This window comes from Talpa occidentalis, unplaced genomic scaffold (assembly GCF_014898055.3).
Source record: "Talpa occidentalis isolate TD23 unplaced genomic scaffold, MPIMG_talOcc4v2.1 talOcc4.3, whole genome shotgun sequence".
Taxonomy (NCBI): domain Eukaryota; kingdom Metazoa; phylum Chordata; class Mammalia; order Eulipotyphla; family Talpidae; genus Talpa; species Talpa occidentalis.
Window position 1 is genome coordinate 108,021,288 of NW_023603184.1, and position 25,078 is coordinate 108,046,365.

The following is a 25,078-nucleotide window of genomic DNA, read 5'->3' on the forward strand; positions in this document are numbered from 1 at the left end:
TATGGTGAATAATTCATTCCAAGGTCATGATTAAACAGCTACCTCCAAATTCCACTTTCTATTTTTGCTGAAGTAAAAGTATCCATCATCTTTCACACAGAGCTCTTAGATTTGGAGTTTCAAATTATTTCCTTGATGCTTTGAAAAGGGAAAAATAACCCTGTACCTTTCTAAGTACCACTTGGCTGTGTAGAGCGCTGTACATTGGCATAAATCCCAAGTAATGTTTTTATAATTTGAATGCCATGACTTCAAAGGATGAAACAGGGAATCTAGAGTTCAAGTCTTTGGGGTTAAGAGATATTTCTTAGAATTTGACCTGAAACTACTGTATTGAGAAAGTCACCACTCTGTTCTTCATTTTGTAAAATTATTGCGAGATAGAATTCTTCTTCCCTCAAAGCCCAGGAAGAGCATAAGAAGAAAGACCTCATGGTAAAGGTACCAAATAATATGAACAGAGAAAGAAAATGTGAGAATGAGAGTGAAAGAGAGAAAAAATCTTTATTTTGCAGGCCTATAAAGTACAGGATTTGTACTAGAAGCATTGTTTTATTGTAGCAACACACTTTCCTTCGAAATACTTGACTGGAAGATGACCCATTTAGTTTGTAGAGCGAGGATGTAACAGAAGTTAAAAAGTCTCTTCTTCAAAGACAGGGCTGTTGAAAAGTAACTAGCACCTACCATCTACTTAACATCACCAGTAATGTGCTATGCCTTTTTCTTCTCTTCAAACAAGCAATTCAAAACAATTTAACAATAAACATTTAACATTTTTAGCATTACTCCGGCATCTCTAATTTAGAGTTTTACTAGTGTTTATCCTTTGCAAAAAGTTTCCTATTACTGGGACCCCCTGGTGGTGCAAGGGGTTAAGTAGCACTATGAAGCTGTCCGCAGTCACTGCAACATGAGTTTAATCCCCATCCAGGAAGGTGACCCATTGGTGTAGCAGACCTCTCCTGTCTCACCCACTGCTTCCCTCAGCAGTGTACTTCAGTCTGCCTGTTCTGTTCCCCACTCTGTCTCCGGTGAATCTTCTCACCCCCTGCATCTCTGGCCTGTGCCCCACTTCTTGTATGTATAAATAAATGTTTTTAAAAAGTTTCCTATTACTTAAGAAATTAAACATGAAGTAACTGTTTTGACATATACCAGGCCACTGTAATCGGAGCACTGATGTCATTACGTTAATCACAATATACCTAGCTACTGGAGGTTCCCCATTCACTTCCTGCCACATTATCCAGTTTTAAATACATCTGTAAAATTTAAGACTTTTAACAATTCCTGGAAGGTGTATATAGGTTGGTAAAGTTAGAAAAAAATTCAGATTTTAAATAACATCACCATCTCAGATACTAAACTCTACTCAAGTACTGTGAACTTGTGAACATTCTAGTCAGCTGGAGCCAACTGCTACAATCAATATGAAATAAATCAACCTGGAGCAGAGCAAGTCTCCAATGAAAGAGTACCCAGAAACAGTTCAAAGCAAGATTTCCCTTTTGCTAACGTTAAAAGGCCAAGACAGTAAAAGCTCAGTTTCTAACTTTATGATTTGCATGCAGAGGCTTGCAATATTCATTTATTTTTCTCTGATAAATGAAAAGGGGGTTAAAAAGAGAGAAAGTGCTTTAGGTAATAGCTTGAAGTTTTTTTTTTATAACCTTGATAAATTTTGTGATTATTCCCTTCCTCCAGGGAAAACACTACAATGTGGTCATAAGTATCCCCGCCCCTCCACCCACAACAGAACTATGATAGTTCCAAAATAAAACCCTTATAGGTAATTTTTAAAAATACAGTGACCCTTTACATGTTGAAGTGGAGTCTCTTAGTTTTGAGAATATAATGGCCTCAATAGGAATAGATTTTAAAAGTTCTTCTTTGCTGCCCTCAATTTTGAAACTCCACCTGGAGTCTCAACTTCCTGCATGTGCTCTGATTTGTTGAAGTGATGTGTCTCTTACTAGTCTGCCCTGCTTACCTAAAATTACCAATTTGACCTCACACTGACCTTGTTAGTGCTGTTAAAAAAATCATTTGTCTTCTTTAACCAGGTTTCCCTCTCCACCATGAGCAGATCAAACTCTTCTTGAAGCTGATTCAGTTTCTGGTTAGAGAGCTGTAGGTGTTCTTTCTCCACGTTGTCCTTGGACAGCAGAATCTCCAGGGCCTCACTCTTCAGCTTCTCAACAGCAGAATTCCATTCCTACAAGAGAACATTCTCTTCAATTTATTTTACACATCATCCCATTTGTAATGTCTGATTAAGTTCAGAGAACATTCAGATGTGTTAATATATCAGAAATCAGTTGTATTTTCAAATCATAGAGTAAATTCTACATGTAGGTTTGAGTACCGAGATGCAGCTGAAACAGAAAAGGACATAGAAAAGAGGCTTTAAAGGGAAAGATGAGAGCAGCAAGTTGGCTGGGATGTGTGACTGATCTGGCTGCCTTGAATACAGGTCACTTCCACTTCTGTTAACATTATCTGAATTCGTACCTGAAATACATACCAAAAAAAAAAAAAAAACCAACAAAAAAAATCAATGGCATTTTTCAACCTCTAACTCATTTTGACCTATATTTATTCACTTAAGTATAAAAAAGTTTCTCTCCTCCAACAATTCAATCTCATTGCCAATGTGGGCAAATATGGGCAAAAAAGGAATGGAAAGCTCATATTTTCTATCTGTAGCTTTTGGGTCTGCCTATACTTAGAACTGAAATTAAGCTCTGTGTCTCTCCACAGAATTAATAGCTATTATTGTGCAGTGCGCCCTCCTTCATGACCTCAACTTCACCTCTCAATGCTTCACTCTTAATGACATAAAAACATTTCGAAAAATGAAAAGAGGCAGATTTTTACTTTCTGTGGCATGAGGATGAAAAACAGTAAGTAGAGAAAAGAGAACATAAGAGTTGGAGTCAGCCAAACATATTAACATTCAATTTATTTGAAGGGAAATTCAAACTTCTTGCAAAGGGCTAAAGTCAGATCCAATTTCATAAAATAATGCTTATGTCTAACAGGGCAGTCTTGTGAGTGGATTTTCTGGTACCTATTTCAGCTGAGAATTAAGTGGTAAACAAAGACTATTTGTTAAAGCATCAGATATTTAGCACCAAATTTCAAAAATGTTGAAATCTGACTCCTTCCTGGCTTGTTCCTCAATGCAAAAGACGCTATTATTGTTATATTTGTTATATAAGTATAGCCTTAGTGCTGCTTACCACTATGATTTCTATTCATTTCATAAGCTGTACTAAGATTGATGTCGTAGGAAATAAAAAGTAAAATTTGGTTCTTTCTTTTAACAATATATAAACTGTTATTTTATGTAATTGTCATATACATTTGCATTATTAAATGTATTAAATATTGTTAATATACACACAATGTGGTAGTGTTTTAAATATAATTAGGGGATGTTGAAGGCAGAAATTGCACATATTACTTTATGGACTTTATATAACTTGTTCTAGTCTTTTTGCAAGGGAAAAATATTTCAATCAATTTATAAGAAGATTAGATGAAGGGTTTGGCATTTTTTGGAGCACCTTGTGGATTTTAAATATAATTCTCACAAATTTAGGTTAGATACTATTTTCCCTGTATTTATATACACTCAGAGGAGTATGTTACTCAACATTATCGTAGGGTCAGGAAGGGCATAGAGCAGGATCTCTATGATCCAAGCAGACGGGTTAAAGGAATGTTCCGGAGTCCTTGGTGGCTTTTGCAGGCTTTTATTGGGATTTACCAGGTACATGGCAGGCAGGGGTGCCAGGGGGCCAGGAAGTTGACAGGCCTCCTAGGCTCCAGCGAGTCTTCATTCTTCCTGGACTCTCCGGCGTTCTCTCGTGGCCTCTGCTTCTCTGCTCCTTTCGCTCTGCTGTTCCCCTCCTGGTGTTTCTTCCATTCTACTCTCTTTAGCTCTGCTCTACTGGCGTCCCCGTGACACTGCCCTTATAAGTCCAGTCTCAGCCCAGGTGAATCCCATCTACACATGCCCACACCCTACTCCAGGTGCCCGCCATCAGGCATGCATTCAGGACCACAGATCCATCATCAATCCTAATGGCGGGAGGGCAGAAAAGCCTGATACTTTCTTACCTTACCCTACAATTACATATTTAACAAGTGGCAGAACCAGCAGTTCATAGTGAGTAATGCTACATTCTGGGGAACTGAAGCTAGAGAAACTCACAAATTTCAAAGTTTCTCAGTGAATGCAAAAGCTGTATTCTTCAGCATGAATATGGGTTATGTGAGCTCTTGAGGGCCTTCATATTTTTAAAGAGTCATTCATCCCCACTTCAGGACAGTTAATATGTACCATGCCATTCTTTCGTAAAGCACTGTAAATATCCCTCTCACTCAAAAAATATTACCATAACCTTCTGGGTATGGGAAAGAACAAATGTTTTTTAAAGCAGTTAGCACAATTTCTGGCACATATAATGGACACTCATTAAATGTTAGCCCCACTTTTTTTTTTTTTTTTTAAAGATTTATTTATTTATTTATTTATAGAAGCACTAGGTACAGTCAGAAGCGCGGGAGGGTGAGAGAATTCACCAGAGCCAGAGCAGGGAGCAGAGCAGGCAGAAGGACCAAAGTACACTGCTGAGGGGAGCAGCGGGAGGCAGGAGAGGTCTGTGGGACCCTCCTCCAGTGGCCGGGGAGCAGCCGGGGATAGAACCAGCGCTGCAGGGGCTGCGGGCAGCTTCGCAACCCAGCGCTCAACCGCTGCACCATCGGGGAGGCCCAGCCCCACTTTTCTTCTTGGTCATTCTTATTTCTCAGTTCTGAAATAACAATAATGGGGAGTCTCCAAATGTTATTGATCAATGTCATGTATTGATCAGTATTATAGGATAAACAAAATAAAACAGATCTCTTTGCTACAGTTCTTCTTGCAATATTTCCTGTGTTAATGTGCATTGAGGCTCGTTAGGAGTAAAATAGGTGTGGAATATTTTGAAAACAATTTTTTGGATAAAGAATGCTACCCATCCAGGGGGATCAGTGCCCCCGTGGGCGCAATGTTCTGGGAGAACACTCTTCTTGCAGCTAAGAGCAGCTGCATCACCTAATTGGTTCACCTGTTTTCATGAGGCTTTTTATTTCTTTCCTTCATTTTCCCCTTATCCCTCTAACTACTCAATCAGTCCATGTCCTCTTACTTGTATTCATTCTCTTGTTTTCTATCTACTAAGATCTGTGGGCTATTAATGAACTCAGCAAAGAAGTCCTTGGGGTCCAAATAAACAGAATAAAACAGGTGCTTCTTTAAAAAAAAAAAATTGCCATTGACCAGAACCTTCTGTGCTCATTAGAGAAAGACCACTTTAATAGAGAACCCGAGGAAAGCCTTGAAAGCCAGAGGGAAAGAAAACAGAATTTAGGAGATGGTAAAAGATTACAGTTAGTCTGGACAACACTAAGCAGTAGGATGTTGCCTAAACTGTCAACAAGACAGTAAGACTGGATTTTTCTGTCTGTATGCTAGCACTATGCCAAATGTTTTACACAGGTTATCTCATTTAATCTTCAGCACACCCTCTACAAGGTAGGAACTGTTATTATGTTCATTTTACAGATGTGGTGAATGAAGCTTAGAGGAATTAAGAACTTATCTAATGTCTCAATACAAGTAAGTAAAAGAACCTGAATTCAAACTCAGATAGTTTGACTCTAGAATTCACTCTTTCAAACAGTACCCCAATCTCAGCAATTCCTAGTGTTTTTTCACCACAGAAAGATTAAATGTATCAGTTTAGAGGTGCAGAGGTAAGACTTCCATAAGACTAGATAAGGTCTTGGAAATGATAAAAGTCTTTTATGACCTTGAGATTTTTCTGATTTGAAATTAGAATCTTCATGGTTTCTAAGTAAACACAATGCACTTGCAGATATAATTGAGAATTTATAGTCCAAATTCAAGTTTAATTTGGCCCAGCAACTGGACCAAAAGAATAAAGCTGTTCTCTGTGAATAAGAAGTAAAATACCTATGAGCAGTTCACAGTGTTCATAAATCTGCCTTTACTATAAATTTTGCAAACAACATTAAAGAGAGATCTGGAGCAGAGCCAAGTCTTTGAAAACCCACTTTAACCTTGTGCTTCTATGTTCTAAAAAGTGGACTGTGACCTTCCAAGGAAACTGTAAAGGACCATTTTCTGCCTCTTATCTTTTCTTATTTTCCATCCCAGTCTTCTTAATTACATTTTCACATGAACTCTGTGGGTATTAAATGAAGCTGGATCCATTCAATATTTCTATTCAATCTTCTCAGAAAATTGGTTCTGTTTTCTTTGGGCAAGCAATCTATAGGCAGTTTCTGATGCATTTCTATACCATTCTGATGATGTATTTCTCTTAGGGGATGGTTCCACTATTTTAAGATAAAACTTTCCAGAGTTATCTGAATCCATCACAGCATATAACAAATTTAGTTGTCATTGTTGTCAAGGCTCGAGAAACCCAGTGAAGAGAAACGAGGTCCATTTTCTCTCAGCCCTAGCTGCCTGACTGCTAAGTGTTAAACTTTGGACTGTTTCAGCCACTTTGCAATAAAATATTTCCAGTATTTGTCCTCACCAGCAGAAAGCCAGGTCTACATTTCCTTGGCTTTTCAGTTTGACGGAGAAATGTGCATACCTCTGACCCCATAGAGACGTGTAGAACTGTGTGTTCCTGGGCTCAGGGTGTCTCCACAGGTCACCCCATTATTTTCCTTTTCCACTCACAGTAGTAACCCTTTTAAGCTATAACTTTCTGTATTCCATTTGCTGCAGAAATTGAACTTCTCTTGGATCCGTTGATTGAAAGGGTACTTTTAAGAAGATCAGTGCTGACAGACAAGGTGATAATGATTTCTTTCCTTTTTTTTTATAACAATAGTATCAGGTAAGCACTTCAAATGTATTTATGGACTGGTATAAAAATTATCCAGCAAGTATATTTAAAAAGTAAAAATATTAGCTACTTCAGTTGAAACAAATTTATAATAAAAATGCATTTAATAGGCTTATGTTTTCCTGAAAAATTCCCTATAGAGAAAGGAAATTTAAAGGTCTGCCACTTGCAGTAAATTATTTTCAGAATAAACCTGACATCAGAGTGTGATTTTTAAGTGGGAGATGTACAAGAAGCAATCTGGAATGTATATGTGAACTATTAAGAAAATATTGGCTATAGAGATTACTGGACAAAATGACATCTGTCAGAAGTGTGGAACTTACGTGATGGTAGTGAAGCTTGGCTATATTCTAGAACATCTCATTAGCTACTGCCCACTTCTCGTCAAGTCTCTATGTCCTGCACACCAAGGAAAATTAACTCACTGACACAAAATCATAGAACTTTACATGACTGCATTAACAGATGGTACAAAGAAATTCCATCAGAGATATTTTAATAGGCCTTGAGCAGAACTTAAGAAGTGTTTGTGTTTTTGAAAAGTGGCAGTGAGTCCTTGAAAAGCTGAAACTCTGAGTTGAATTGCAAACCAAGTCAGTTTCCTCTTATATGCCCTTGGCAGGCATTTCTACAGTAATTTATACAGAAGTCAGGGTCACTGGAGAGATGGGTGTCAACCAACTCTTGGATGAGTGCAGAGTTTAGTGCCCATAGGATCTTTGAACTTTACCCTCACTGAGATGCATTCCAGCAAGGGCCCAGATTGCAGACAAGAGAAGCTGTGATTTTGTGTGTCACCTAAAGATGAAAACAGCTTGGTGCTGCACCTCCCATCCACCAAGCAGGGAATCAGCCCAAGAATCAGGGATGCTCGTGAATTATAGCAGAGGCCTAGAGCTAGAAGAAGCTTGCTAATATCCCAAGTAAGGCATTCTGTTTTTTTTAGGAATTCCTTTGCCCGAGCTTAGACAGTCACCATCACTTCATATAATTCTGATTCTCTACTGAATCATTTATAAACTTTATGATGAATTGACTGTACTTCAAATTCCTGGTTTGTAGAGCCTACCAAAAGATGTGGTGTTTTAGCTGTATTATCCATAAATTAGCTTTGCTGGGATTGGGGTTGACAGTTTACAGTAGAAGTAAATTCTATGTATTAGTTGCTGTCTTTTAAAAAACACATTTACAGTGCCTCCTTGGTGGCGCAAGGGGTTGGGACACAGCCTATGAGGCTGTCTGCAGCCACTGCAGTGCGAGTTCAATCCCTGGCCAGGTTGCTACCCACATGGCGCAGCAGACCTCTCCTGCCTCACTTGCTGCTTCCTTCCTCTGTGTGTTTCGGTCAATCTGCCTATCTGCCTGTTCTGTTCCCTATTCTGTCTCTGGTGAATCCTCTCACACCCCCCCAATACCTCTGGCCTGTACCCTCGTTCTTACCTGCATAAATAAATAAATCTTTAAAAAAAAAACCTGTATTTACAAATTCCAAAATTTGCCTGAAAAAAACATGATGACTTGGAAGTTTCTTATTTCCCTTATTCTGTTTAGGGCATGGCCACCAAGTGGAGCTTTTTGATCAGTGGCACCAACCAGGGTGCTTCTGGCTAATACAAAAGCATATGGATATGTGGCAAAAACATTTTTAAAATAAAATAGAAACATAAACTGTGATCAGAAGCAAATATTCAAAATAATTATTGGAACAGCAATACATTTATTTTTAATTCCTTAGTCAAAGTTTTTAGATGAAACTTTGGTTACATGGGAAATTTCCCAAGATGTGTATTTTTCAAGAACCATTATATTTTCCTTACTGATTTGTCCTTATTTATGTTGGGGTTCTTGTTCCTCTTAATTATATTTTCTTAGAGTTGATTAAGTAAGGAGCAGAGCAAGATTTAGGGGTATTGGTGTTTTCATTCTTAATCAAAATTAATATAGTCGAGCTGGCCAAATTATTTTCATGTAACACAATTTGCTTACAATCAGATTGCACCACTGGCTGACTCAGTGGTCCAAATTTATATTAATATCCTCAAATAAATTTTTAATTTTCTAGAGAATATATTGGAAATATCTTCAGGAGCTCAACATGTGATTTAACTATGTGGAGAATTAATAGGTTTTGATGTTTACCTTTTATGATGATTTCCCTAAATGAAATATTGAATTAGGGAGAGGACCCTTATACATAAGCCCATGATGGACATCAGATATAGATATAAACAATAACTCTTATATCTAGTTGACTATCAGTACCTTTTGTGAAATATTTAAAAACACATATTCTCATACCCACCTTATATTCACTCAATCATTACTGGTAGAGTAGAGGCATATGTATTTTTAAAAATCTGAGGTTTTCAACTCAAAATGGATTAAAGAACTAGACATAAGACCTGAAACCATAAAATACATAGAAGGCAATATAGGCAAAACACTACATGATATGCACATCAAAGGCATCTTTACAGACACATCACCCAAAGCAGTGATAGTGAAGGCAAAGACAAATAGCTGGGACTACATCAAATTAAAGAGCTTCTGCACAGCAAAAGAGACAATAATGAAAACAAAGAGAAACCCCACCCACTGGGAGAACATTTTTGCACTCAACACTAATGATAAAGGACTGATCACAAAAATCTGCAAAGAGCTGATGAGACTCAACAACAACAAAGAAAATAATCCAGTCAAAAAATGGGCAGAAGAGCTAAAAAGAAACTTCTCTGAAGAGGAAATGCAAATGGCCAACAGGCATATGAAAAAATGTTCAACATCACTTGTAATCAGGGAAATGCAAATCAAAACTACAATGAAATACCATCTTACAACAGTGAGAATGGCACATATTAAAAAAAACTAGCAACAACAAATGTTGGCGAGGTTGTGGAGAAAAAGGAACTCTCTTGCACTGTTGGTGGGAGTGCAAACTGGTCCAACCACTATGGAGAGCTTAGTGGAGATTTCTGGACCTACTAAACATAGAGCTTCCATATGATCCAGCAATTCCACTCCTAGGTATTTACCCAAAGGACACAGAAACATCAATTCCAAAGAGCACCTACACCCCTATGTTTATAGCAGCACTATTTACAATAGCTAAGCTTTGGAAACAACCCAATGCCCAAAAATAGATGACTGGATCAAGAAGATGTGGTACATATACACCATGGAATATTACTCAGCATTCAAAAAATATAAACACATGCAATTTGCAGCAACATGGATGGAGCTGGAAGGGATCATGCTCAGCAAAATTACCAGATGGTCTCACTCATAGCAGGAATCTAGAAAACTTAAATAAGGGACCAGGAAAAAGAATAACTATAAGAAAGATACTATCAAAATCAACAAACAACTATGAACAAGAGACACTCCATGGGGGGTGGGGGGCAGGGAAAGGAGGGCTTGGGGTCAAAATAAGGGGGTTGTAATTGTAGGGGGTATATAAAAATAAAATTTAAATTTAAAAAAATAACCTAAATATAAATAAAAAAGTGTACATTTACTTTAAAAATAAAATCTGAGGTTTTTATTTGAAATCAGGATCAAACAAATAATCCTTATAAACAATTAAATTTTGGAACCATTGGACAAGCATATTCTAAAATATTTAATAAATAACAACAGACACATAATAGTTCTGTATAATCATTCCAGTAAATTGAGGGGAGGGGCGGACTGTATTGTATAATAGTACTAGTTTAACCTTAAACCTTTAAACTAATTTGACTGTCAAAATTACGTTTTGTATTAATGATTCTCAAATTTAAAATTTAACTCCATTTTAGAAATTATTCCATTCACTCAGTAAGTATTATCTTAGGCTATAGAAGAAACAACATATAACTAAAATCCTTACTCTTATGCTTCTTAAATGATGAAAACATCAATCCATCTTGAGTTTAAAAGAAACTTGGCACAATGTTGGATATCATTAGTCTTAATCCAGAAAGAAGATACAAAAATATTTCTTTCAACTTTGTATTTCTTCACATTACTGTGTCAGATAAAGGGGGCACTGATTTAAAAGGGAAGGCTTGGTAGAACATATATACGTACTGGTGACCTGAGACAACGTCATCTTGTTAGCATCAATTCACTTTACTGTTTCTTATAATAATCCATACAAAGAGAGAGGTGTTGAACCCTTTCTGATTACTCCCTAAAGCCCTCTGTGTGTAGTTCCTTTAAGTCTTTTTTTTTTTTTAAGATTTATTTATTTATACAAGAACGGGGGTACAGGTCAGAGGCGCATGAAGGTGAGAGAATTCACCAGAGAGAGCGATGAGCAGAAAGGCAGACTGACTGAAGACACTGCTGATGGGAGCAGCAGGCGAGACAGGAGAGGTGTGCCGAGCCATGTGGGACTCTCACTGGCCGGCCGGGCCGGAATCGAACCCTCACTGCAGAGACTGCGGACAGTTTCACAGTGCAGCACTCAACCCGCTGCACCACTGGGGAGGCCCTAGTTCCTTTAAGTCTTTCTCAGTCTGGGTTCCAGGGACTTTGTGTACATGAAAATGAAAAATTTTAAGTCTTTTTATCACTTATGTGTAGAATCTTAAAAAAAAAGTCAAATCACAGGCACAGAGTTAGAAAAGTAGTTGGGAGGGGCTGTGGTGTGTAGGAAATAGGAAGAGGGTAATAAAAGAGGACAAACCTCAACTATAGGATGAATAAGGTCTGAAGAGATCATATATACCACCGTGATTATAGCTGGTAACACTGCATTATATAATTAAAATTTTCTAAGAGAATAGAACCTAAATATTCTCACACACACACACAAAAGCGAAATACCTGAGATGATGGGTATGTTAATTAACTATGTGGGGGCGTGTCCTTTTATAATATACATATATCAAATTATCACAATGTAGACTTCATTAAATATCTTACAATTTTGTGTGTCATTTCTACCACAGTAAAGCTGGTAGACAATAAAGACAAAAAAGAAAAGATTAAATCTCTGGATCACAATGAAGTGAATTCCTTTATTACAAACACCAGGGTTTTTTTTTTTTTTTAAATCCAACCTATGCCACCCTTTCTGCACTTATATTGCCCCCTCAATACCCTGGTACCATCACAGAATTGTGCAAGAGCACAGCTTCAGAGGGGAATTAAAGTGGTGCTTTCTCTTTAATAGTAGGCACATAGAGGCAACATTAGGTATGGCCACTTGACAAGTTATTTCACTTTTCAACAGTAGCTGAAATTCCACTCTTGAGAAATTTGAAAAATTTGAAACAAAATTTGGGGGATGAGGTGGGATGGTGGAGAAGAAAAATAAAGAAAAATTAAGGATGGTCAGAAAGATGATAGACATTCATTCTCACATTAGAGCAGACCAGAGTGCTTGCTGCCTCACACTTGAGAACTGCAGAACCATATCCATCTTTCATGAAGTTTTGACCATCATTTCTCTCTTGCCTCAGAATTACGCATGTTCTCACAGAATTCTGTTTAATCTATAATCTTGATGATGATGCAGTAGACAGAGTTACTCATGGCCAAAAGTCTCTTCTAATGAGAGCTATTTAGATGTCCAGCAAGGGCTGAATTGTGCACCATTGCGCTGTCAGCTTCTTTTCCCAACACTAACTGTGTCTCATTCTGGTGTCCTAGACAAATCTACTGGGTGTTATAGGAAGTCCAGAATGTCATGGCCCCTCTTTTTGAGAAATTCTCAGCTGTGGAGAAATCAGACATGTGAATGATTGAAATGCCAAGAAGGAGGGAAAAGAAGCTTGAAATGAGAAACAGGCAATGTCTGTGAAAAAAAGTGGGGAAAGACAAGAGATGGATGATCAAAACTTCCTATAGAAAGACTCTAAAATCACTCTGGACCCCAAAGTCATCTAGGTAAGAAAGATTTGTATAGGTTCAGCTCTAAACAGGAGGAGAAACACAGTGATTTAGACAGACCTTCTCTGTCCAATGTACTGACATCAAAACATTGTTGACATCCTGAATGTGGGTGCCACTCTCTTTATCTTGCTTCTAGCCAATTTGTGTCAGGCCCAATTTTGAATTGCATATCAAACTGTTTGCAGCTTCTGTCTCTGCTTAGCTTTTCTGACTCAGTTGCTAACACTTGGCTCTTAATTTAATTTTGACAGCACACTCTCTTTTTAATCTACCCCTCTTCCTCTTTGTTAAGCAAATTGTGACCTCAGACGATGCCTGTTTTTTAGCTTTAGTCTTACCATGTCAGCTCTAATATTATAATTTGTGATTAACTTTGAAAAAGATGAGGAAGGAAATTAGGGGAAAGAAATTCTATGCGGAAGGGAGGGACTAAATCAGGATTCATAGGTGACAAAGCATGTGGCAGGCATGGAGATGACAGCCACAGAAGCTTGGCTTCAGGGAGATTGACATGCTGGACAGACAGGCAAAAAGCAGATCATGAAGAGTTTTAAATTCAATCAGAGTTTTTACTTAATTTTACATCTGAAGGGAATTGTAGGAGACAATTAGCAAAAAATGGCTTAGTCTCAGTGTGTGTAAAGGTAACATTGATGATGTCATAAAGAATTAATTACAAAATGGAAATGTGGAGGCCCAGATGCCAGTTGGGTATGTGGCAGGATAATTTATTTTGTTCTTCCTCTATTATCTCATCTGCCATTTCAAGAAAAGAGTCATTATTTCCTGCGCCTCTTTTATATTAGTGAAATTTGTATTATGACCAAAATCAGAAGTTACTTACAAGTCATTTCCCCCTTTTCTTTTATAAAAAGGTATAGGTCTACTGAAGGCATTAAGATAAATATAATGAAGGAGAAGACAATGAAGATGAGGCTCACTGAAAGGCAGGGAAATCTGGCCAACATTGAAGAGGAGTGGGTGTGAGGTAAGGGATGTGCAGAAGCATGGTCCTCGAGGGGAGTGCCATGAGGAAGTGCTAGGCTACCCTGAGGATGGACATGTGTTCCTTCCAGGGACTATGGAAGTTGGGCCCTCTAGGACACCCAAAGAGACACAGACACAACAGTACCACTTTAACTGTAGGCTCCAATCAGAATAAGACAATGGCTACTTCAGAGAGAGCCAGAGTGGACACATGAGTAGAGTGGTTTCCCCAGAGCTATGGTACTGCATGGCTTGGGAATACTTGTAAAGCCCTGGGGAAATGGAACACCAATAAATGATAGAGAGGAATGTCCTACCAGTCAGAGTATGGGAGCTGAGAATAAGGCTTATTTGATTAAAAAGAAAAAAATTAAAAACCAAACAATATTTTATGTAAATACTATAGTTTGTAAGCTCAGATACATACTATTACATGGTATAATTGCACTTACCTAATGAAAGATTCTAAGAACCCAAACTGAAGTGGTGGACTTGAGATGCGAAGAAAAGAGAGAATGAGGTAAGAATTACCTAAAATGGAGAGGTGATCTAAAGTGAGGGGAGAGGAAGAATGAGGACTCCAATGGCCTCTGAAGTCTGAAATCTGAGAGGCTGAAGGACTGCAGTATCTTTAAATTGAAAAAGAAAATGGGAAGTTTTGAAAGGGAAGATAATAATTTTAGCTGATTTAGAAGTGCTAGTAGGAAATCTATGTGCAAATCTTCCATAGGAATTTCTGAAAAGAAGACTTGAATTGAGAAAAGATATATGGTTTGGAGATGTTAAGAATCAAAATATCTAGAAGCCATCAAGTTTAAAGTGATGTTTTCATTGTGGGGTTAGTTTACTCATGAAATGAAAAGAGAAATATGACCAAAGATTAAGCATTACACACAAAGGGAGAATAGAGGGAGATGGCATTGAACGAGATTGAGGAGGAATCATCCAAAAGATGGGAGAATTAGAGAAAATGGTGTCTCAGAGATAAAGTACATAGAGAACAAGTTATCTCTTACTTAAGAAAGAACAGCTTCTCGGACCTCCCCAGGTGGCACAGCGGTTGAGTGCTGGGCTGCAAAGCTGCCCGCAGCCTCTGCAGCACCTGTTCATTCACTGGCCACTGGCGAGGGTCCCACATGGCGCCACATATTTCTCCTGCCGCACCCACTGCTCCCCTCAGCAGTGTATTTCGTCAGTCTGCCTGTTCTGTTCCCCACTCTGGCTCTGGTGAATTCTCTCACCCTTCCACGCTTCTGACTGTACCCAGTGCTTATATAAATAAATAAATAAATCTTTAAAAAAAAAAGACAATAAATAATTAAAAAAAAAAACAAACCTAAGAGCAGCTTCTCATAATGCAAACAAGGGAAGGCTCAGAAGGTGGAAAATAAACTAGCTGTATTCATTTTGCTGTAACAAAATCCCAAGAACTGGGAGGGCCTGAAAAATAGAAATTTATTTTCTCACAGTTCTGGAGGCTAAAAGCCTAAAATCAAGATGTCAACAAGTTTGGTTTCTTCTGAAGTCTGTGAGGGGCTCTTCCAGGCCCTTTTCCATGCCTTGTAAATGGCTGTTTTTTGCCTGTGGCTCTTCGCATTGGTTTCCCTCTATGTGCGTCTGTCTCCATTTCTAAATTTTCCCTTATTATAAATGTATTGAACTAGGTTCCACTCTAATGGCTTCATCTTAACTAATTACATGCCATTAACTCCATTTCCAAATAAGATTGCATTCTGAGCATTAGGACTTCAACATTTGAATGTTCCAGGCAACAATTCAAGCCTCAGTTATAGTGGAGAAAAGATGGAATAGTGTCTTAAGAGTTGAATGGCAATATTTTCATTTTCTATTTTGTGAGATACTTGAATATAATTGAAGGAAGAAGAGGAAGGGGTGACAGGAAAATGAGGTTATAGTGAATGAAGGCTTATATTTGAAAAACAGAAGAACTGAAAGTAAAGAAGAGAGGTTGAAAAGAGACAAAAAAAATTATAAAGTAAAAATCAAAATCAACAAGCAACTATAAACCAGAGACACACTACGGGGTCGGGGGAGGAGGGATTAGGGTCCAAATAAGGGGGGTGGGAATTGTATGGGGACTATAACCAAGATGAAAATGCATACATTGTGCAAAAATGAAAAATGATGTAAAATATATTTTAAAAATTGGACAGAGAAGAAGAGATCAAGTGATTTCACTTTGTGTAACTGACTCTGAGGTAGGTAAAGCCTGGTTGGGTATTTAAAAAGAACAAGTATGGAAACCTATCTGCCAAGGATAGATGAGTAGATAAAGATGTAGTATATATACACAATATAATAGTACTCAGCTATCAAAAGAAAAGATGAAATCTTGCTATTTTGAATAACATGGATGGAGATGGAGGGAATTATGCTATATAAATCAGAAGGAGAAAGACAAATACAGAATGATTTCACTCATATATGAAAATATAAAGAAAGAAAGGAAAAGAAGAACTTGAACCAAAACAAACTTAAGAAATTTGATTGTAGAACTGAGGCTAGCTGAGGGGGAGGATGTGGAATGGGAGACAAAGGACAGGGGTCACAAGGGACTACAATGAAGGACTATGGGTGCTTTGGTGGTAAGTATGGTGTGGTAACGTACATTTGAAGAGGTGTAATCTATACATCTAAATTATATACAGTGCTGTAAATGAACATTACCTCAATTAAAAAAACCCACAATTTAAAAATGAAACAAATTAAATAAAAGAAAGCATGAAAATTTTGTACTGTTTGTTATGGGAAATGGAACAGGGAATAATGACAAAGAAACTGTAAGTTTACTGACAGTATGTAATTCTAAAATAGATCTAATCAGAACAATTACAAATTGTCTCATCTTCTTTCAGAAGCATGAAAAACAGAAAAAATAGGTGATGGGTTTATTTATAAATAGCCCTAGTGGTCCACGCTGAATAGTACAAGGAGGGAAACAAGGAAAAGGTGAAAGGGAAGTGGGTTTGATGAGAGCAGTTTCCGGTGATGCCTCGAAAACATTTCTTACCACAGAGTGGGAAGTTGAAGTGACAGTCTTTGGGATAAAGAACATCAAGGAAATCTAAACAACGATTAGAACATCACCAAATGGATGCTGGAGTCACACAGAAAGGCTGTAGAGATTTAAGATATGACTACTTTGAATGTTAAAAAAAAAAGTCTTTTCAGGTGTCCACTTCAAGTAGACTCAATTGCACTGTTATGATGATGCTAGTATTACCTCAAGTTGTAATAATAGCAACTATAAAAAGTCAAGCTTCATGGAAAATTTTACATAAGGGCTGACAAATGACCAAAAAGGAAGAATAAAAGAATATGACTGAGGAAATTTTGTAGAAGTCAACTAAGAAACCAAAGAGAAAAGCTTTTTCTAAGCATTTAAACTTAATGAGCTGGTGAAAATTCTATAAGTGAAGTGACAGCAGGTAGTTTTAAACCTAGCAATCAAAGAGTACAATTTTTTTTCTTTGTTTTCTTAACTCATCTCCTTCTTAGATGGGCACAAACATTTCTGTGAGACTTTCTAAACCAAATTTCCCTTGGAATTGAAAGCATATAGTTCACTAAACTTTAAATTGATCTACAAATTAAGGCCACAATGTGAAAGTCAAATTATTTTGTAGATTTTCCCAATGCTTGTAGGCATATTCAATACCATTTATACATATTTTGCCTGTTAGTAATGAAATTGTTCCTAATTTATGTTCTGTGAGAGATGACATCTGCTTTTAATTGGAGAGTTCATTAAAAAAATCAGACAAGTAAAACGAATTATTCAGTAAAATGAAGACAGAGGAATTGAAATGCACTATTGCAGGTGTCTACTGTTTGGAGAATCACTTAATTTCTGCCTTGAGACATTCCAGATTCGGACCCCACTTTATTTGTTAAATTAAATGAAACATTATAAAAGAAACACATTCTGCTTCGTTTTATAGATTTTCTTTACAATCATCAGAGATAATGTGAGCTGACTTACTGAAGCAATATGTTTTCTAGTGGTTTATTTTTTTTCCCCCCACATACCTTCAGTGAAGGAGTTTGGAATGTAATGGAATTCAAGTAGCAGAATAGTCAACTTCTTTATACAGGTTAGTATGTGCCACATGAGAAGAAAATAGCTCAACAATGCTTGTGAAACACTTTAAAAGTATTTGGGTAACCTGGAAACTATGATTATATGAACTCTGGATATTGCTACACACATACTAAACCACCGAGAGACATATAAGTAGCTCTTTTTCTACTAAATAGCACATGTAAGTGCTATTTCTGAGGAATATTCCTATTCTTTAAAAGGAGCAATCAGAAAATTTAAATACTTGTCTTTTAAACTTTAATTACATAAGTAATGGTTTTAGGAATAAAGGCAAAAAACAATAACAACACAAAGCAAATTCTGAGTTAACACATCAAGTCCACACCTTGAGAGACTCAAAGATTTATTTACACTTGTATTTTCTGAGTTCTTACAATCACCAATTGCAACTCTGCTTTTCTGTAGTTCTTTCTTTCATAACTTTTACTAACTGAAGGGTGGTCCAGAAACCAACAACATCAACATTACATTGGAACTTGTTAGAAATGCAGAGATCCCCAGGTAATTCATGAGTACACCACAGTTTGAGAAGCTCTGTTCTAGAATATAATGAAGGAATGTCTATAATTAGATGCACAAGAGACAAATGAGAAAAGAATATGGAAAGTGAAATATGCAGATGCTATAATCTTATATATAGAAAAACCTACAGAATCCTAAAATATATTGGAGCTAATAATTGAATTCAGCAAGTTAACAGGGTACAGGATCAACACACAAAAACCAGTTATATTTCTATAAGCCATCAACCAATAATCTGAAAAGACAGTTAATAAGATAATTTTGCCTATGATAGCATCATAAGATATACTTAGGAATAAATTTAACCAAGGAGGTACAAAACCCACACATTGGAAATTCTAAAACAGAATGTGTTTTAGAAGCAGAATGTGTTTCTTTTATAATGTTTCATTTTAAAAAAAAAAGTGGGGTCCAAATCTGAAATGTCTCAAGGCAGAAATTAAGTGATTCTCCAAACAGTAGACACCTGCAATAGTGCATTTCAATTCCTCTGTCTTCATTTTATTGAAAAATATTAAAGACCTAAATCAATGGAAGGACATGAATCATGGAAGATGGTTTTAATCTTGAAATTGAGAGTTGTGAATTCTACTATATTAAAACATTGAAGATGATGTATCTATGGACCATTTTCAGTCATTTCTCTAATAGAAGTTTTAATATTATTGTTAATCGAGGCCTTTAAAACAATACATAGTCATCTATGAAAATTAAGGAGAATGTGGATATAAAAGAACTACATGGGAAAAATATGTTAGTGCTTCCTTGAACTTTAACACCAACACAAATCCTCTGGATGAAATTTGTTAAAATGCAGATGATGACACAGTAGGTTTGGTGGGTAGAATCTGGATTCTGCTTTTCTAAAGACTTCTAACTGCTATAGTTTGGGAGCCACAAAAGGCTAGTCTCCTCTTCTTCTCTAAGTCTTTAAAATGTGGATTAGTAACTTCCATCTCAAAAGACATGATGTCCAGCATGGAAAGTCATTATCATTCAAAGTACAATAGTTTCCTAAGTGATTTTTCTGTCTTCAACATAATCCCTTCCCTATTCTTATCACTCTTATTGTTTTCAAGGTCATCTTCCAAAATGAAGATTCCTTGAAACTACTACTCCATTTGAGTGGTATCCCATTACCCATTGGGTCTCAAACTCAAAGACTTACTGGGGCAGGCACACAATGAGAATGAGTGAAGCAAAGAAGGGAGTAGTAATGAGGATTGATGGCAATTGTGCAAACTGGTGTGTACATGCCTTTTCTAAAGGAAACAACAGCTATTACTGGGCTACAGCCAGTATGTCTGTAGAAAGGTGAGCTGATTTTGCCAGCTCTTTGCATTTTTTAGAAGAAACAGGGAATCTGGATTTCTTTTTTTTTTTATTTAAATGCCAACATTTTAAGATTGTCAATAATTAAAAAAATTATTCTAATGCCCCCCAAAAAATTGTAGGGCATCTCTGGACATGAGATCCAGACTTCGATATTTTTTTAAAGCCCTCCACATGAGTCTAATGTGCACACCAAAGTTAAAAGAGGACATGAACTGAATAAAGGGTTCAAATTATAGAAGTAGGAATTAATAGCCTACTATGTGGTGTGAAAATTACTTTAAACTAAAGCATCTGAACAATCAACAGGCACGGAAAGAAATATTACCTGAACTTAAGCAGCTCCCAAGTAAAGCTTCCATTGATGCCCCTCCTAGGGAGTTTTCTGATTGAAAGAAGATCCTTAGTACCAGGAAATACAAATTCTGCCACCATAAACCCTCCCATAGGGAAACTTCCACTGCATATCCCATTTGATCAAACAAAAAGCCCAATAAAATTGTCTGTATCTCTGATTAGGGCCCTTGTGCCCTCCCCTTTTTGTTAAGTTGATATATATAAATCTAAATGTCAGGATATTCCATGAGTTTTCTATTTACTAGAAGCTCCCGGGGGCACATGTGAAAATAAAACTTGCAGTTACTCCTATTAATCTATTATCAGTTAATTTGCAGGCTCCCACTCACTGTATCCAAATTGGAAGGGGAAACTTTCCCTTTCAGCAGAAGTATAGGTTTGTTCCTGAAGAAACTCTTATATGAACATTTTTTCTGATGTGCAGAAGAAAGAATTTGTAATATCTCCTCAAAGGAGAAAAGGAGGAAGTGTTGGTTTTCAAATTATTTTAGTACATTCTACAGTTAACTCTGAACTCCAAAGATTGAATTCAAACCTTGATCACTTCAGTTGATACAGGACACAACCAAACATTAATTTAGGGTTCATAATCAAAAGATAGTTTATAATCACATATGCCTGCTACTTCTTTATCTGTTACATATGTAAAAGGAAAGTACCTTTTCATATTAAGAAAAGGTGTAATTTAATATAGTAACTCACATTCAAAAGTTACATTAAAAATTCTTTAATTGAATAATTTTAACACATTTTGAATAAGATATCACAACTTATTAAAAGGTATGAAAATTGCCATATCTTACTTGAATGTATGCTGGTAAGAAAAGATAGAGGCATTTTCAAAGTTTATTTAGAAAGAACTTTCTGTGTAGACTGACAAGCAATACAGAACTGCTCGCTGCTATTCTATTTAGCAGTGGGAAGAAGATACTACTTTCTCAGTATTACCAGATTATTCATAGGAATTTTCACTAATGAAACCCCAGCTTGAGGTCTTACTTCTATGCTAAATCTTCTTTGAAAGGTACAACCCCCTTCTTCTCATACTCACACATAAACAAAAGTCAAAAATGTTGGTTCCTGTTTAAGGATGTATAAAATTGGGTTTCTTCTCTAAAAGCAAGGAATAAGATTACTGAAAAAAACAGAGATGAAAACTATTTAAAAGTTTACATCATGGATTAAAAGGGAACATTTGGGGAGCCACTACTAATATGTGGGTGCTTTCTTTTTTAAAGATTTATTCATATAAGAACCGGGGTACAGGCCAGATGTGCAGGAGGGTGAGAGGATTCACCAGAGACAAAGCAGGGAACAGAACAGGCAGACTAACTGATATACACTGCTGAGGGAAGCAGCGGGCAAGCCAGGAGAGGTCTGCTGTGCCACGTGTGTTGCTCCGCAACTGGCAGGGATAGAACCGGCACTGCAGAGGCTGTGGACAGTTTCACAGAGCTACGCTCAACCACCTGTGCCACCAGGGAGGCCCCAACATGTGGGTGTTTTTATAATTTTTTTAATTAAATTGTTACAATTCATAAGTAAAGAAGATGAAGCCCATAGAAATCAAGTGTACCCATGGTTACATAGCAATAAAATTACATACAATAAAATTATTACATACAATAAAATTTGAAACTGTTTTATTTCCCATGTAGATGAAACTCATTATAGCATTATAACCTTTTTTATTTATTTTTTTAAAAGATTTATTTATTTATACAAGATTGATTGATTAATTGATTTATACAAGCACTGGGCACAGTCAGAAGCGCGGGAGGGTGAGAGAATTCACCAGAGCCAGAGCGGGGAGCAGAGCAGGCAGAAGGACTGAGGTACACTGCTGAGGGGAGCAGCGGGTGGCAGGAGAGGTCTGCGCGCCATGTGGGACCCTCCTTCGGTGGCCAGGGAGCAGCCGGGGATCGAACCGGCACTGCAGAGGCAGCCGGCAGCTTCGCAACCCAGCGCTCAACCGCTGCGCCACAGGGAAGGCCCATAACCTTTTTAAAAGATTTTTTTATTTATTTATAGAAGAACTGGGATACAGGTCAGAAGCGCAGGAGGGTGAGAGAATTCACCAGCGACAGAGTGGGGAGCAGAACAGGCAGATGAACTGAAGACACTCTGAGAAGAGCAGTGGGTGAGGCAGGAGAGGTCTGTCACGCCCTGTGGGTTTCTCCAGGCCAGCTGAGAATCAAACCCATGCTGCAGAGGCTCTGGACAGTTTCACAAGGCAGTGCTCAAGTGCTCAACCCACTGCGCCACCAGGGAGGCCCAACGTTTTAATCTTGATTTTAGAAAATGTTCTAATCTTAGTAGGAAAAGATTAATAAAAGTGGCTAGAAGAAATGTTTAACCAGCAGAGGTGGCTAGAGAGTCCCAGCAACCCTAATACTATAAATTGGACTGGCCTCATGGAAAAAAGACTAAGGTTACCACACGGGGTTCTGGCTTTATAGAGGCACCAGGCTTGGTTTCATACTCTAGTGTTACTATTTTGAAATTGTGATGATTTTTTTAAGAAAGGTCTGTACATTTTCATCTGGCATTAGAGCCCATAAATTATGTACCTGGTGCTTACTATAAAAGCTAACAAAGTGAGAGTGAAGTGTATATATAAGAGAACCTTCCTTGAAGAGCCCAGGTAGTTGGCTATCAGTGTCAGGGGTACTTGGTTGTCTGGATAGAAAAAGGGCAGATGGCATCAACAGAAAACTTGTCAAGGGAGCACTTTCCTGGTGTGATACTCGGTCTCTCCAGCTGCCTGGTCATTGCTTGTTGACATACATTTTCAGGTTTGAAAACAGTAGTCCCAGCTCAGTACCAGCCATAGGAAGAAACATCAGAATAGAACTGGATTCTGACCAGTGAATGTTAATAAATCAGAGGTAAGCTGCCTGAACCTGACCTGCTTCTTAGTGTGCCCTCTCCAATTCCTTAACAAATGAGTACAGTACAAGCTAGGGAAAAGAATCTTGAAACAAAGTAGAATTAAAGGTGCCCCCCCACTTCTTTGTATGTGTCTGGGCTGCGGAGAGGGGGGGAAACCAGGAATGTTAAACCCAAATTACAGTAAGAGAATCTCTCTGCACTCAGGGACACCCTCCCAACTCAAAAGGGGGCAAAGTATAAAACTGGCTCTCACACCTCTAATTTTTTACCAAAGTTACTGATATCCCAAGGGAATATTAACTCACAGGAAAAACTAACATTTGATGTGCATAAACAACACATCAAAATACCTAAGTCAGAGGAAAGAGAATAAATGCATTGGAAAGAGCAAAAAAATTAATATATTAATAAATATACCTTAAGATGTAAGGAAGGTCATTTGATAGATGAAACAGGAAAAAATAGTTTTGAAAAAGAATTAGTATAAGAGTATGGCATAAAAAAATGCCTTAGCTGAAATGAACACAGCAGGAGGACTAAATAGCATAAGGACAATAAAAGAGTCAGTAGACGGGAAGATCAGGTATTAGGAAGGATAAAGTAATGGGAAGAAGTTAAAATTCTGAATAATAGAAGCAGAACATCAATATCTATAAAATAGGACTTTCTAAAGTTATACTGCATGTAGGAATTATCCTAATGAAGAACACAAAGAACTATGTAAACTAGATGCAAGCAGCATTGTGGGTATAGACACAATGAATTTTATCATTTAATACCATTTATGCAAATTGAAAATATGTAACTATGGGAATATATCTAAGGACATATATTGATGCTATTAGAATAGGGACCTGTGAGAATGTAAATGTGAAGGGAAGACAAAATGAAAGGAAAATAATTAAAACAAACTGAGAGGCTTATTTTAGAAATTTTAATGAATTAAGGAGTTTGTATAACTGTACTCTGAAGACAGATGGAAGCAAAGATGAATTGGAGGGAGGAAGACAGGAGGTATATATAAGTAAAAGGTTAACTGATTGCCCAATGACCAGAGAACTACAGAGAGAAATTGTAAGAATGTTTCTTTCCTCTTCACAATGAAAATAAATAGTTGCAAATCTAACATACTTTTTATACCAGGCACTGTCTTGGGTGCTGGGACTACCAAGATGTGCAAAATACTCTTTGTACTTTTAATAAATTATATTTCTCCAGCACAGTCCCACTCCTTTGAGCCAACTCTGAAAAGGTGTTTTAGGTTTTGTTGTTGCTGTTTTTTTTTTTTTTTTTTTTTGTGGGACCCTCGCTTGCGGCCTGGGAACAAACCAGCACTGCAGAGGCTGCAGGCAGCCTTGCAGCCCAGAGCTCAACCGCTAAGCCACCAGGGGAGGCCCCTGTTGTTTTTATTTTGATGAAAATCATTCTAATAGGTTTGACATGATATTTCACTGTGGTTTTGATTTGCATTTCCTTGATAAATTAATTGTGCCGAGCATCTTTTCCTGCACTGGTTGGTCATCTATATATATCTTCTTTGGAAAAACTGTCTATTCAGATCCTCTGACCATTTTATAATTGAATTGTTTAGTTTTTTTGTTAAAGGTGTCTGAGCTCGTGTGTGTGTGTGTGTGTGTATAGACATATATATATGAGACAGAGACACAGAGAGATTTAGATAGTAATCCTTTATCAGATAAATGACCTGCAAATATGTTTACCCATTCAGTATGTTGCCTTTTTATCTTGATGATTTCCTTTGCTGTGCAGGTTTTTGGCTTGATATAGCCCCACTTGTATATTTTGCTTTTCTAAACCTTAGCTTTTGATGTAAAAAATCATTAAAAAAATCATTGGCATGGGGCCTCCTTGGTGGCACAGGAATTAAAGTCTCAGCACTATCAAGCTGTCAGCAGCCACTGCAGCATGAGTGCCATCCCCTGCCAGGGAGCTGACCCACATGGTGCAGCAGACCTCTCCTGTCTCGCCCGCTGCTCCCCTTAGCAGAGAACACTGCTCCCCAGCAGTGTACACGCCTGTTCTG

General features: G+C 37.4%; 1 protein-coding gene across 7 annotated transcripts in view; it reads right to left on the minus strand.

Moving 5' to 3' along the window:
* Positions 1 to 25,078, minus strand: part of CCDC141 (coiled-coil domain containing 141) — a 211,160-nt gene that overhangs the window by 87,545 nt on the left and 98,537 nt on the right. For all 7 annotated transcript variants that reach the window (XM_054699894.1, XM_054699890.1, XM_054699893.1 and 4 more), the window contains one exon: positions 2,024 to 2,218. In XM_054699894.1, the coding sequence (XP_054555869.1) occupies positions 2,024 to 2,218 (195 nt within the window). The remainder of the gene's footprint in view (positions 1 to 2,023; positions 2,219 to 25,078) is intronic.